General features: G+C 35.9%; 1 protein-coding gene across 1 annotated transcript; it reads left to right on the forward strand.

Annotated features, from left to right (window-relative positions):
* The first annotated feature begins 9740 nt into the window (after positions 1-9740).
* Positions 9741-10673, forward strand: LOC120227168 (olfactory receptor 5H2-like). Its single transcript, XM_039225330.1, has one exon. It carries the CDS (start codon positions 9744-9746, stop codon positions 10671-10673), a length of 930 nt encoding a protein of 309 aa, XP_039081261.1. The 5' UTR covers positions 9741-9743.
* Positions 10674-15955: the final 5282 nt, after the last annotated feature.

Genomic DNA, 15955 nt, shown 5'->3' on the forward strand with positions numbered 1-15955 from the left:
ACTGGAAAAGAAAAGAGAATCTTTTGAAACAATGATAAAACAAGTAATAAAATGACACTAAATTAATATCTATCAATAATCACTCTGAATGTAAACAGACTAAATTCTCCAATCAAAAGACACAAAATGTAAGAATAATTAAAAAACAAGACTTATGTATATGCTGCCTATAAGAAACTCATTTTAGACACACACACATATATACATATCTGTATCACATATCATATCATATAAACATCATATCACATATCATATAAATATGATACCCTTTATCATAATAAAGGGATCTATACAACAAGAAGATGTAACAATAGTAATAATTTATGTCTCCAACTTGAAGACACCCAAATATATAAAACAATTAATTACAAACATAAAGGAGCTCATTGATAATACAATAATAGTAGGAGACTTTAACACTTCCACATACAGCAATGGACGGATCAGCTAAGCAGAAATTCAACAAGGAAACAATGGCTTTGAATGACACACTGGACCAGATGGACTTAACAGATATATTCAGAACATTTCATTCTAAAGCAGCAGAAAACACATTCTTTTTGAGAGTAAATGGAACATACTCCAGAATAGATCACATACTGGGTTATAAATCAGGTCTCAACAAGTACAAAAAGACTGAAATCATACCATGCATCTTTTCAGACAATAAAACTATAAAACTTGAAGTCAATCACAAGAAAATATTTGGTAAGAGGACAAATACATGGAGGCTAAAGAACATCCTACTAAAGAATGAATGGGTCAACAAGGAAATTAAAGAAGAAACAAAAAATACATGGAAATAAATGAAAATTTTCATGAAAATGAAAACACGATGAAAAATGAAAACCTTTGGGATGCAGCAAAAGTGGCCCTAAGAAAGAAATACATAGATACAGCAGTACAAGTCTACCTCAGAAGCAAGAAAAATCTCAGATAAACAACCTAACCTTACACCTAATGGAGATAGAAAAATAACAACAAATGGAAGCCTTTATAAAGTCAGTTTTCTTCCCAGAAGAAGGGAAGTAATAAAGATTAGAGCAGAAATAAATGATATAGAAACAACAAAAAACCTCAGTAGAATAGATTAATGGAATCAGGAGTCACTTCTTTGATAGAATTAATAAAACTGATAACCCCCTAGCCAGATTTATCAAAAAGAAAAGAGAAAGGACACAAATAAGTAAAATCGCTAATGTGAGAGAGGAAATCACAACCAATATCATAGAAATACAAACAATTATAAAAGAATATCATGAAAATTATATGTCAACAAATTGGGAAATCGGGAAGAAATGGATAAATTCCTGGAAACATATAAGCACCAAAACTGAAACAAGAAGAAATAGAAAATTTGAAGAGACCAGCAAAGAAAACCAGTAATCAAAAATCTCCCAAGAAACAAAAGTCCAGGACTAGAGAGCTTCACAGGAGAATTCTACCAAACATTTAAAGAGTTAATACCTATTCTTATCAAACTCTTCTAAAAAATAGAAATGGAAGGAAAACTTCCAAACTTTGGAATTAGCATTACCCTGATTCCAAAGCGAGACAAAGACTTCACTAAAAAAGAGAAGTACAGGCCAATATCCCTGATGAACACAGATGCAAAACTCAGCAAAAATACTACCAAAATGAATCCAACAGAACATTAGAAGAATCATTCACCACCATCAAGTGGGATTCCTGGTTTAAAAGGGTGGTTCGTTATTCATGATCAATCAATATGATATGCCACATTAATAAAAGAAAGAATAAGAACCATATGATCCTTTCAATAGATGCAGAAAAAGCATTTGGCAAAGTTCAGCATACATTCTTGATAAAAAACCCTCAACAAAGTAGTGAGAGAAGGAACATACGTCAACATCACAAAGCCCATAAATGAAAAACCCAAGCTAATATCATCCTCAATGGGGAAAAATGGAGAGCTTTTCTTCTATGGTCAGGAATGCCCACTCTCGCCACAGTTATTTAACATAGAACTAGAAGTCTTAGCCAGAGAGAGAGAGAGAGAAAGGAGGGAGGGAGGGAGAGAAGGAGGGAGGAAAGAAAAAATAATAAAACAAAAAGAAAAAGAAATAAAAGGCATCTAAATCAGCAAGGAAGAAGTCAAATTCTCACTCTTTTCAGACCTGATCCTCTATGTAGAAAACCTAAAAGACTCCACCAAAAATTGCTAGAACTGACACACAAATTCAATGAAAGTATCTAGGAATAAGCCAAACCAAAGAAGTAAAAGATGTGTACTTTGATAAATTATAGAATACTTATGAAAGAAATTGAAGAAGACACAAATAAATGTAAAAATATTCTAAATTCATGGATTGGAAGAACAAATACTGTTAAACAGTTTATGATACCCAAAGTAATATACATATTAAATGCACCCCCTATCAAAATACCACTAGCATTTTTTTGCAGAGCTAGAACAAACAACCATAAAATTTGTGTGGAACCACAAACAACTCTGAATAGCCAAAGCAATTTTGAAAAAGAAAAGCAAATCTGGAGACATCACAATTCCAGACTTCAAATTTAATGTCATGCTGGGTCACTTTTGAACCGTCTTTCTCAAATTAATTTTATATTCAAGATAATACTCATGATGTAATATATAAAGATACCTCTTCTTACCTCTTCTTACTAGTTACCTTTTATGACAGAGTTATTTGAGATCCATGGGTGACAATTGAGTCATATTTCCCTCTTTCTCAGATGAAGAAGTCACTAAGTGTACATCTAGTGACTAATAGTCATGGTTTTCCAAAGTAAAGAACCAACAACATAGATCAACCTATAAGTGAAATATATATATATGAAGACATTTCTTATAAAATGTTGACTCATATGAAGACTGAGAAGTCCCATGATCTGCTATCTGCAAGGTTTGAGACCCAGAAAAGATGATGCTCTAGTTCTAAAATATGAGAATAGAAGAGTTGATGAAAAATATAAATTCTATTCCTCAAGTCTGAGAATCAATAGGACCAAGGGCAGGAGTATACCAATATCACAGATCAACCAGTAGGGCAGAATGATTTCAACTCTCCTCTGCCTTTTATTCCATTCAGCCCCTCAATGGATTACATGATGCCCACTAGCAACAAGGAATGCCATCTACTTTACTCAGTCCATTGAGGTGATACCAATGAATTCTGGACACACCCTCACATATACAACCAGAAATATTTAATCAGCTATCCAGACATCCTATGGACTAGTTAAGTTGGCACATACAATGAACCATTGCAAGTCCACCCACTGTCAACTTGGCACCCATACACAATTCCTTAAACTATACTTGCACTCCAAGGACAACAGCAAGGTCATAATTCCACCTAACATGATACAACTATGCTATGTAAAACTGAAAATTCACTAAACCCCTTCCCCAGAAAAATGAGTTAAAATCCTTGAGTGATGCTTACTCTTCTCCTTGATATCTGCTAACTTAAATGCTATAATGGGAAATAATTACTAATTATGATATAAGTTAATTACATTTTACTTTACATGATAAGAGAATACATGTGAAAATAAAAAGAGATATTTGTTACATGTACATGTATGCCTGTATAAATATACAAGTATGTTGGTATATATACATGCACAGGCACACACACACAGAGAAACGTATTCTTACCAAACTGAGAAGTACGATAATTACACACTTCATTTCTGTAAGTAGTCACGTGGTCATATCTGGTGTTCACAATTAACTCCTCTACTACCCATTCCACAATCTCTTATTCTACAGCGAACAACTCACTGGTCAGACTTTACCCTCATTTCTTAAGGCTATTAGAAACACTGCCTGAATTGGCTTGTTGGAGTTTTCCATTGACCTTAATAACAGAGAATGGCCCTACTAAAGTACAACCTAAATGATATGAATTTCAGACATATTTGTTCTTATCTCCACTGTGGAGAAGTTGCCCAATTTCTCCTTCATAGTCTCACCAGCCAGCAAAGTAACTCCCTTCTTTGCATGATGATTCAGAGGAAGGAGGGGCACAAAGTGGCCCAGTGCCAGTCTTAACCTCACATTCAACAGAATTGGGGCACCTGGTTGGCTCAGCCGGTTAAGCTTCCGACTTTGATCAGGTCATGATCTCACGGTTCGTGGGTTCGAGCCCTGCGTTGAGCTCTGTGCTGACAACTCAAAGCCTGAAGCATGCTTCAGATTCTGTTTTTCCCTCTCTCTCTGCTCTTTTCCCACTTGCGCTCTTGCTCTCTCTCTCTCAAAAATAAATAAATATTAAAAAATTTTTAAAAAATCATTATTGTGTATGCTACTGGAAGTCTCCTAGGAGGATTTTCCCTCTCTGTTGTTCTTCAGGGGTGTCCCAGAGAATGGCAGTAGTGATGCAGTTGTCCACTTTTAATGGTGTCTGCATATCCTGGAGAACTATCAGTAAACCAGGCCCAGGTCATCTCTTTCTCTATCTACTGATTACAGAAAACCCTCTGTGAGGCCATAAGTATGGCTACAATAGAGAAGCCAGTGGATAAGGCAAGAGGAACATGGGCATTGGGACCACTTGTTTGTGTAACTTCAAAATATGAACACCTTACCACCATGTTCAAAATATCTCACTATTTTTCCTTATAATTAAGGTGAAGAACAAAGTGCCTGACTTAGCCTCTAGACCCCAAGTGATCCCACTTACGATGGTCTTTCATGTTCCATCTGTCTCCTCTTGTTTCTCTCATTTGCATGGCAACTACATTTACCATTTTTTTTGTTTCTTCAATAATCTAGCTCTGAGATTATCTAGACCCTCCAATGATGGAAGGCTCTAAAGATGCAAGTGTCCACAGCCATCACCTAGATAGATATGAAGACTCTTGGCCTCACCCCTGACCTACCAAAGCAGAACCTGCATTTTAAGAAAAAGCTTAAAGATTCACCAGTATTACAGTTTGTGAAGCACTGATATATGCCACGTCCCACTGTGGTCCTTTGTTTTGTTTTCTCTTTCTTCTTCCCCTGACCTTTGCCTAGAAAGTTTCTCATGTGTTTTCAGATTAAAGTGGAAGGCTAGGTATAGGTCTGGAATGGTATAGGTATAGGTATAGCTAGGTATAGGTCTCAACTAGTTTGCATGAGGGTTGACAACTGTATTTGAGATTGGTTCCTGAAAGGAATCCAAAAGTTTGGCCCCAATAAAATCATGCATGGTTGATTAGCTCAGATAAGATCATACTAATTAAAGCACTCAGCACATCAAAATTTATAGAGAAACTGAAGTTTGCATAAATGTGTCAGAAGTGTCACCTGTGGTAAAAAATAGTGGCATAAAATATAATTTCTATTGTTAAAACTAGCATTTTCTATGATGACTTGATGTCTATGATTTCAGAGTCTGTAATGCCCATGGGAACCTGGGCTTCTCATATAAATTCAAATCTACAATGTCCAGAAGTACAGCTTAGTTTTGTCCTAAAGGGAATCCTTGGGTGCTATTAGGGGAATTTTAGTTCTTCATACCTTTCTCCTCTGGCAAAAGCACACAGTTCTATAATTGGTTTACTCCTGTGTTTTAAACAATTTGATATAAATAACATTTTCCTGAGCTTAGCAAATGAAGCCTCCAAAGTGAAAGTGTTGCTAGCTGTGTTTTGTCATTCCAGTGCTACTGTACTTTTTTTATACCTAAGAAAGCCTAACACTTTGAAGATATTTCCTCAATTTCTTATAAGATATGGGTAAGAGAGAAATAATTTATATAATATTCATTATTCTTTATATATAAAGGTATATCATAATTTTACATTGTGTTTACAAGACGCCAAAAAATCCAGGTGAGTAACAGAAAACCACTAGTGAATAACTTATATATTTAATTTTAATGACTACAATCTTGATAAGCAAATAGCTGTGAGACTGAATTATTCACTTTAACAATGTTTTATTTCTCTCAACAGATCTGTAATAACTTATAGGTATTAGTGAACTAGAATGTTAAATAATTTAAATTGCATTTACAAATCCCTTCATAACAGGGGAACCTGGGTGGCTCAGTAGGTTGAGTGTTCAACTCTTGATTTTGGCTCAGGTCATGATCCTAGGGTTGTGTGATCAAGCCCCACTGGGCTCCATGCTCAGCATTCTCTCTTAAGCATTCTACTTAGCATTCTCTCTTTCTCCCTCTGCCTCACACTCCTACTCATGCACTCTCTCTTAAAAAAAAAAAAAATCATTTCGGGGTGGTTCAATCAGTTAAATGTCAGACTCTTGGTTTCGGCTCAGGTCATGATGTTCGTGGGTTTCAGCCCCACATTGGGCTCCTTAGTGACAGTGTAGAGCCCACTTGGAATCCTCTCCCTCCCTCTCTCTCTGTCCCTCCCCCAGTCTCTCTTTCTCTTTCTCTCAAAATAAATAAACTTAAAAAATCATTTCGTAACAATTCCTACATAAGAAATCTTTCTAGTCATTCTGATTAAAGCCTTCATTATACTTAATTCATCACACTTTCTGATAAAACTTTTAAAGTAAATCACTTGAATATTAACTCTTTCCTTTATCCCACTTCTGACAAGAATTTTATTGACTATTCATCTACGTGTAGGAGGTAATAGGCAGTAAGTACCCCTTCATGCTCTTTTCAGCATTTATAGTTTAATAAGTACCCACACGTAAACTGAACTTGAGTATCTTCAATTCTTTAGTGATTTGAGATTTCATGGAAGCAAGTCCTTTCAAATAAATGTACATTTAAAAACTGCAATTATTGGCTTTGGTTACTTATATCACTTGTATTCCACTCCACTCTTTGGCTCAGTTTTATTCTGTTAAATAACTGGTGGCAAAAAAAAAAAAAATACTCTCAAGTTAAACCAGAAGGATTTCTAGAAAAAGTCAGTTCTAATCACTGTAATATCAAATGCAAAGCCACTTTTAAATATGAAAAGAACTTTCAGGCAGTGCTAGTATATTTATGAACAGCACAAAGTTTGTGAAGTGAAATTTAAAATGAAAATCTCTTTCATACACATATTTCATAGAAAAATAAAGAAGGAAATTTCAATAAAACAAGTTTCCCCAAATTAATAACTCTGTTATTTTTTTTAAAGTTAATTTATTCATTTTGAGAGAGCGAAAAAGCGAGTGAGCGCACCAGCAGGGGAGGAGCAGAAAGAGAGAGTTAGAGAGAGAATCTCAAACAGCTCTGCACTGTCAGCATAGAGCCTGATGTCAGGCTTGATCTCACAAACCATGAGATCATGACCTGAGCTGAAATCAAGAGTCACATTTAACTGCCCTGAGCCATGCAGGCACCTGAAAATCAACAACTTTAAGTAAAAACAGAAGTTAAGATAAATATTTATTCCCAAATTCTGAGCTTTTCTCTTTCGTTGTCCATAAACTTTCTCTGACATATTCTGAATCATGCTTTGCTTGTCTTTCCCACACTTATTCATCGACCTATCTATTATTTTCTGCATATTGGTCTTTGTGCATCTTGTGATCTCCACCCACCCAAACTTCTCCTTCTGCTTTTTTTTCTCTTCTTGATGCCTTCTTCTCTGCTTCTCTCTTCAGAACACTTCTATTAAATGATACACAGGAAAAATATTTTGCATTTGTCCACCCACAGTAGATATACAACAACTGTCCTCCACATTGCTGGAGTGCTCAAATTTGTTCCCGTTCACTGTTGTATAACTTGTTTCCCATTCACTTCTCTTTATTCTCTGCCCTCCACTGCATCACATAATGGAAATGGCTCTCACTAAAGCCACTAAAAATCTTAGTTTCCATGCTCAATCACATGTGTTCACTCCATGTCCTACCAGAGCATTTATTTTAGTGACTGGCACCAGAACTTTCTTTGTCTTTCCTGAATATCTTCCTTTCTTTCTGTTCATGACACTCATCTGTCCTGTTTTCCTTCTCTTCTTCATTTCATCATATCCTTTCCTGGTCTTTCCCTATCTTTCACTGCTGTCAGAACTATTAGCTTCAACAAGAAATGGTGTTTTTGAATGGATTTTCTCTAATATAGAAATGCTAGGGAGACTGAAGGAACCAGTTAGAAAAAAGTAGGCAGCCAAGAAGGAAGCAAGGCAGTCTGTGAACAGCTAAAATCATGTTCCAACACTGTCTGCATGAGGGTTGTTGTCACTCCTGCTGTGTGGGAGCCACTGTACATACTGATAGGGTGGGTCACTGGCATGGGTGCATTTGCTGGCATCCTCATTTTATTTCATTTTTTCTTAAAAAACTTTTAATGTTTATTCTTGGAGACAGAGTGCAACCAGGGAAGGGGCAGAGAGAGAGGGAGATATAGAATCTGAAACAGGATCCAGGCTCTGAGCTGTCAGCACAGAGCTGGACGCAGGGTTTGAACTCATGAACCACAAGATCATAACCTGAGCCAAAGTCGGACACTTAACCATCTGAGTCACCCAGGAGCCCCTGGAACCTTCATTTTATATAGTGACTGCCTTAGTAACCCAAATTCTCTTTCATCCTTGTCCCTTTTACTCCCTCACTCAAAATTCCAAACCCAGTGTGGGGAAGTTAGATTTGCCAAACTTACATTAGGTGCCCTCATTCTAGTTGTGAGGGGGACAACTTTTGGCTCCTAGAGTGGGTGGTAGACTTGGCCTGCTACCAAGAATACGTGGGAGAAAAAAGGATCAGATTGGCTATGTGAAAATGGTATACATCTTCAGTACTACTTTAATATATTTCTGTCACTTCAGACCCTTACCCTTCTCTTGACACTTGGTGTATTCTCTAATGGATAGATCATACATAAGTATGCCTTTATCTACTCCAATGATTTCTAAGTCATTATTTCTATTAAGCTCTTGTAATTTATACTACAAAGTATATATCACCTAGAGGTCCACAAACTGGCCACTGCATTCTAGTTCTTAATCAATTTTGAGGAAAATCTACCCAGTTACCCAGGTATTCCTCTATTCCTCACTGAAAACTCCTTCACCTCCAATATGTCACAGAGGTAGTGCCACTACATTCTGAATTCTTTGACGTCTGTTTTCATCTTCTTGTTCATCTCAATGTCAGTTTGCTAGCGGACTTGTCAAGTCACATGTATTTAAATCATTTGTGGAGCAAGTTTAAAATACAGATTATTAGCTTTAATTCTTGACACACTAAGTCAATTTCTATAGTAAAGCTTCAAATCTATATTTTGCACAAAAGTTTTCCCAGACAATTCTGATGTGTACTCTGAATTGAAAGCAGCAAGACGGTAGTAACTTCTTCTTGCCTAGTACTCCTGAGCACAATTTCCCCTTCCTTCAGCCTATTTTTATACTACCATATATGCACTTTAAAAGAGAGTCTTACAGTGCTATACCCTCCTCTTGTTCCCTGATAAATAATATTCAAGATCTTTATAAGCTATTTAGGTAACTTTACTACCCTAGCCCATCAAACTTCTTTCCCCTTCACCCTACATCCACATTCAAGACACAGAATTTGTTTCATACTGAATCCTGTACCATAAATTTAACACATACGTATAATGTCTTTCAGTTTTCAAAATCTGTTCATTACTGAATTTTAATATTTAAATAATTGTACTATTTTCATTTGCTCCAAAACAGATTCTCTATATTAAATATGTAATAAAATTAAGAGGGCATTCTGATGTGCATATTTATATTTCAAATCTCCTCCCCATATTTTCACATTATAAATTCTTATTGACATTTAAAACATGTATTCCATTTCATTTCAGGCAACACCCAGTGAGGATATGGAAAAAGATAATGCGACACTGCTGACAGAGTTAGTTCTCACAGGGCTCACATATGAACCAGAGTGGAAAGTCCCCCTATTCCTAGTGTTCTTGGTTATCTATATTCTGACCATTGTGGGGAACCTTGGTCTGATTGCTCTTGTATGGAATGACCCTCAGCTACACATCCCCATGTACTTTTTCCTTGGAAGTTTGGCATTTGTGGATGCTTGGATATCATCCACAGTGACCCCGAAGATGCTAGTAAACTTCTTTGCAAAGAATAAAATGATATCTCTTCCTGAATGCATGATACAGTTTTTTTCCTTTGCAATCAGTATAACCACGGAATGCTTTCTGCTGGCAACAATGGCTTACGATCGCTATGTAGCCATATGCAAACCATTACTTTATCCAGTAATTATGTCCAATATAGTATGCATCCGGCTGTTAGTTTTGTCATTTTCAGGTGGTCTTCTTCATGCCATAATTCATAATGCTTTGTTATTCAGATTAACCTTCTGCAATTCCATCACGGTACACCACTTTTACTGTGACATTATACCATTGTTAAAGATTTCTTGTACTGATCCTTCTATTAATTTTCTGATGGTATTCATTTTGGCTGGCTCAATACAGATGTTCACTATTCTGATAGTTCTTGTCTCATATTCGCAAGTACTCTTTTCAATCTTAAAGAAGAAGTCTCTACAAGGCATAAGAAAAGCCTTCTCCACCTGTGGAGCACATCTCTTATCTGTCTCGTTATATTATGGTGCTCTTGTCTTAATGTATGTGCGCCCTGTATCTGCACAATCAGATGATCAGGATATGATGGACTCTTTGTTTTACACTATCATAATTCCATTCTTAAATCCAATTATCTATAGCTTGAGAAATAAGAAAGTCATAGATTCACTGAGAAAAACGTTAAAGAGAAATACTTAAGTCATACTAATACCTACTTTTTCATTAAAACGACACAAAGTTACAGATTAGATGTTCTTAAGTGATTAGCCTTCAAAGTTTTTGCAGGTATAATTGCATTTTAGCATTTTAATGACTAAGGTATGTGTACAATTAGCTTTCTGAAATGTGTTTATTATTCAAAAACAAAGAAGTCTATCCAAGTGTTCATGTCATACTAAAATAATTCAAGAGGAAAACAAAATATTTTATATGTTTTTATGTTTTCAATGTGGCTTCATAAATTCATTAAGCATGGTAATAGTTTAACACCTCTGAAAGGAATTTGAATATCATGTCTTTGACAGCCATGCAGCCTGAAGACTCACATCACATTTACTCCACAGTGGAGTCACAGTTGTGTATGAGTGAACACAGGCAAAAATGTATGAGTGATCCAATTTCAGTCTACCCATGCCCTTCCTCTTTCCTACTGATACCACTGAGGCTCTCACGCTAAAACTACTCACATCTGTCATTTGCTACAGTCTTGTTACTTCTCTTACATTCTGTTGATATTCTCTTACTTTCCAAACATTGCTGTCAGATTATTCTTTATAAACAGAAGTCTGATTAAACAATATCCTTCTTAAATAACTTTCAATGGATTGTCATTGCTACCAGATTATGTGTATATATGGTGTGACTAGAACTCTCTATATACATATCCAGATGTTTATTTCTTCTTTATATGTATATATTACATTATATGTAAACACATGTAAATCTGTTTATCTTTATTGTGCAGATTACATATTTGCTGCATTCAACAATTTTAGTAGTTATATATGTTATATATACATATGTCCTAACATTAATGATGTCAGGTGGAGATAAAAATAAACATCTTAAATGTGTGTATGTATGTGTACATACATATATACATATATACACACATACATATATGTATATGTATGTGTGTTATATATATGTGTGTGTGTGTGTGTATGTATATATATATATATATCTCCCTGCAGTATCTCACCATGGTATTACTTAAGGTCTTTCCCAACAAAATCTTGATTTATCTCTTCAGCCTCTTCCTCCACTATTTTCCTAATAGACTCAGTGTTATCACCAAAATGAGCTACTGAAAGCCTTCAGAACACCTTCTCAGGTACATGGTTTTGTTCATATGGTCTCTCCACAAAGAATGCTTCCCCAAGTGCACCCATCTTCATTACAATTGAAAAGATTTCTGTGATGCATTTCCTAATTACCTTGAAAAGGAGAGGAATGCTAACTCATTTGAAACACTGTGTATTTTATTTTTTAGGTCACAATGGCCTTTATTAGTACTTATTTTTGACCCATAAACTTTTTTAGATTATAACTCAAGCTTATGCACATGAGGTCCTAAATAAGTACTTAGGAAATACATACACATTTGAAATGAATCTGACAGCACAAGTACTTCAAATGAAGTGAGAGTGCATCACTCGTTTTCAATCCTGTAATAAGCCCTAAGAGATTACTGGGCTTGGGGTGTCTGCTTCAGACTAGCTCATCTTCCTGTTACTTTCAAGACAATCACAAGCACTATATACCTAAAGCAAATTATTCTTATATGGCATAATACCAGAAAGAAGCCCTTTAATTAGATGTTTGTTTAAAGATACAAAACACATAGTATTTAAAACAAATATTATGATGTATTTCTGGAGGTGCAGATCACAAAAGTAGGCCAGGTCATCTGCCCTCTTTTTTCCCCCCTTAGGGATATCCTCAAGCTTTGGGGACAAGCTTTGGGGGGGTCTCAGAAACTCAGACTTCCTGTGAAGCATTCTCTTGCACATATGTCATACACAGATTTCCCTGCTCTGATGTGTCTTTCGTTAAACTTCCAACTACTTTATCCATTCCAGAAGTTCCCTAAAATCTCCTGTTCACTAATGTGTTCCCATTCTCATTTCTGTTACACAATTTTTTATTTTTGTACATCATTTTTGTCATTTCAGTGTCATGTTAGGAAAGACCTAAAATACACATCCCTGCAAAGCCCACATTTTAGACAAGATGTTCTGCAAAGTTTTAAAAAGAAAACTATGAAGTTGCATGTGTATTATTAATGAATATTTAGATGTAAAAGATAATAGCACAATGCTAAGTTCATCCAGTTGTCTGGACCACTACTGAATATGGATTAAACTACCCTCTGAAAATATTAACATAATAACAATATAAACACCTTTTATTGGGAACATATTAATTTTCTTACTTAGAGATTTAATGAATTCGTAGTTCCCAGTCCTTGTACATGTTTATGCATTTTTTTCTCATTTTATAATATCTAGTTAAAGTCACTGACAATATTATCCTGGACTGTGCTCAAAGAATAAACACACTTAGGTAAAAAACAAACACCAATCAAATCTAGAATAGTATTTGTCAATCTGAGTTGTGGGTAATTAGGGTAGAATCTTGGTAAGAAATATATTATGTTATGTGTGAGCAGCTCTCTAATATAGACTTTCTTTTTATTGTTCTCAGTCAAAATAGTGTTTGCAGCCTTTACTGGCTTCAGAATAAGTTTGAGGGCTTGGGGAAACAAAGTGTGATGGGTTTAGTCCATTACTAGTTTGTTCTTCAGGAAGTTTATGCTGTGAGTTGGGACTACACTAGATAAGTATTCTTTTAAATAATCAAGTGAAGTAAAGTTTTAAAATCAAGGATGTTAGAGCTAGAAATAGAGACACATCCTCTATTCCTTACTTAAACAGCACTATGGAAACATGTACAGATTTCCATTTTCAGTTTTATACCTTACTCCCATATTTAGGCAGCTGGATACAGGTTTCAATGGGGCCTTTGTTCCAAAGGATGAAGTACTGTGGATAATTTTGTAACTTTTTCTTGAAAGTATAATTGACAGTGATGACAGGCAATTAAAAGACCACTGCTTCATGTCAGTGAGGTTAATTCCAGGTATATCTGTTTAATAGAGAATTTAATTGTCAAGCTGGATAAGTTTTAAACCATCCTTCTCGATGAATTTTATATATAATAATCATGATACATTAATGCAATGACATTTCTTCTGAGAAGCTACCTTTTTTTTTTTTTTTTTGACAATTCTTAAGCTATTTATTCTTTGGCTCTGGAGTGGCTCTTGGTTTCTCTAAAAGCAAAAGAACATTTGTGGCAGCCTGCTTCACCAGAACATGAGGAATATGCATTGTGCAAATAAGGTATTTGCATTCATTCACTCATGCAAAACTCTGAACTACTTGGAACTGAGCAGCAGGGACATGCACAGAGGACAGTGGCGCTGAGAACACATTTAGAAATGACAGAAAAGTCCCAGCTGCCAACTCAGCCTCCAGCCCTCAGCTCCTATACCACCTTCACCGTTAGCTGGTAAGGAGAAGGGCTGAGAAGCTACCTTCTAAGTCAGACTTATTTGAAGACAGTGGTTAAGAGTTGCATCATATTTCCCTCTATTTTTCAAATTAAAGAAAAAGTTTGTGAAATGTGAAGTTAGTATAGATATTACTCAGGGTTGTCCAGAGTACAGAACCAATAAGGTACATAAATCTTATCTATATCTGAAGACTTTATTACAAGATAGTAGATTACATGAATATGGAAGCTGAGAAGTCCCATGATCTGCCATCTGCAAGGCTGAGACTCAGGAAAGATAATGCTCTATTTCTAAAATGTGATACTAGGAGAACCTATGGATAGTATAGACTCCATTAAGTCCAAAGTACTAAGAACTGAGGTCAATATCACAGATCAACCAGTTGGGCAGAATGAATTCAACTTTCCTCTGCCTTTTTGTTCCATTCAGCCCCACAATGGATTACATGATGCCCACCAGCATCAGGGAGCGCCATCAACTTTACTTAGTCTGCTAATGTGATACAAATCTCCTCTGGACACACCCTCATACATACAACCAGAAATGATATTTAACCAGTTATCTAGACATCCTGTGGACTAGTCATGTTGGCCCACGAACCATCACAAGTCCATCCACTGTCAACTTGGCACCCACACACAATTTCTTAAACCATACTTAAACTCCAAGTAAAGACAATAGCAAGATCATAATTCCACTTAACATAATATAACTATACTGTATAAAACTGAAAATACACTAACCCTTTCCACAGAAAATGAGTTTAAATCTTTGAGTGATGCTTACTCTTTTCCTTGATATCTGGTAACTTAAACACTATGATGTCAAATTAACAAAATAATTAATTACCATGATATAAATTCATTACATTTTATTTTACATGATAAGAGAATATGAGTGAAAGGAAAGCAAAAATGCTTGTTATATATACATGTAATATACAAAGATGTTGGTATGTACACATACACACACAAAGATTCTAACCAAATTGAGGAGTAAATACTTATGGCAATTACACTTCTCATTTCTGTAACTAGTCATGTAGTCATAGCTAGTGTTCACAATTATCTCTTCCACTACCCATTTCACAATCCCTTATTGTATAGGAAACAACTCACTGATTAAACTTCTTTATCTTTATTTCTTAAGTGTCTGGCTATTAGAAATCCCACCTGAATTGGTTTGTTGGACTTTTTCATTGACCTTAATTACAGGGAAAGGCACTACTAAAGAACAATCTACTTGTCCTCATCTTCACTGTGGAGAAGAGCCCAATTTCTCAGTGGTTTCACCAGCTAGCAGAGTGACTCCCTTCTTTTCATGATGATTCAGAAGAAGGAGGAACACAAAGTGGGCCAGTCCCAATCTTAACTTCTTGATGAGCAGAATCATTATTGTGTGTGTTGGTGGAAGCATTCCTCCCTCTCGCTCTAAGACCTTTATACCAGCAGAGCATAAAGGCACAAGAAGACTTGCAAAAATTATGCTAGTGTGTCATTAGTGGTAATAGTGAGTGGTACCAATTTTCACTACGTGATTCCTGGACTCATGAATCCTAGCTATTGGACTGTACTATGTATTTGACATTGTTTCAGAAAATATACAGGCTTCTGGAGAGCCTTGCTGAACTATGCATAGTAATGCCATCTAGGTGGTGCAGTAACTGAGTTTCTTTTTTTTTTTTTTAACTTTTTAAAAAAATTTATTTCTGAGAGAGAGACAGCGTTAGCAGGGGAGGGTCAGAGAGAGAGGGAGACACAGAATCTGAAACAGGATCCAGGGTCTGAGCTAGCTGTCAGCACAGAGCCTGACACGGGGCTCAAACCCACAAACTGTGAGATCATTACCTGAGCCAAAGTCAACAGCCCAACTGACTGAGCTACCCAGGTGCCCCACAGTAACT

This window comes from Hyaena hyaena, unplaced genomic scaffold (assembly GCF_003009895.1).
Source record: "Hyaena hyaena isolate Hyena2069 unplaced genomic scaffold, ASM300989v1 scaffold_2037, whole genome shotgun sequence".
Taxonomy (NCBI): domain Eukaryota; kingdom Metazoa; phylum Chordata; class Mammalia; order Carnivora; family Hyaenidae; genus Hyaena; species Hyaena hyaena.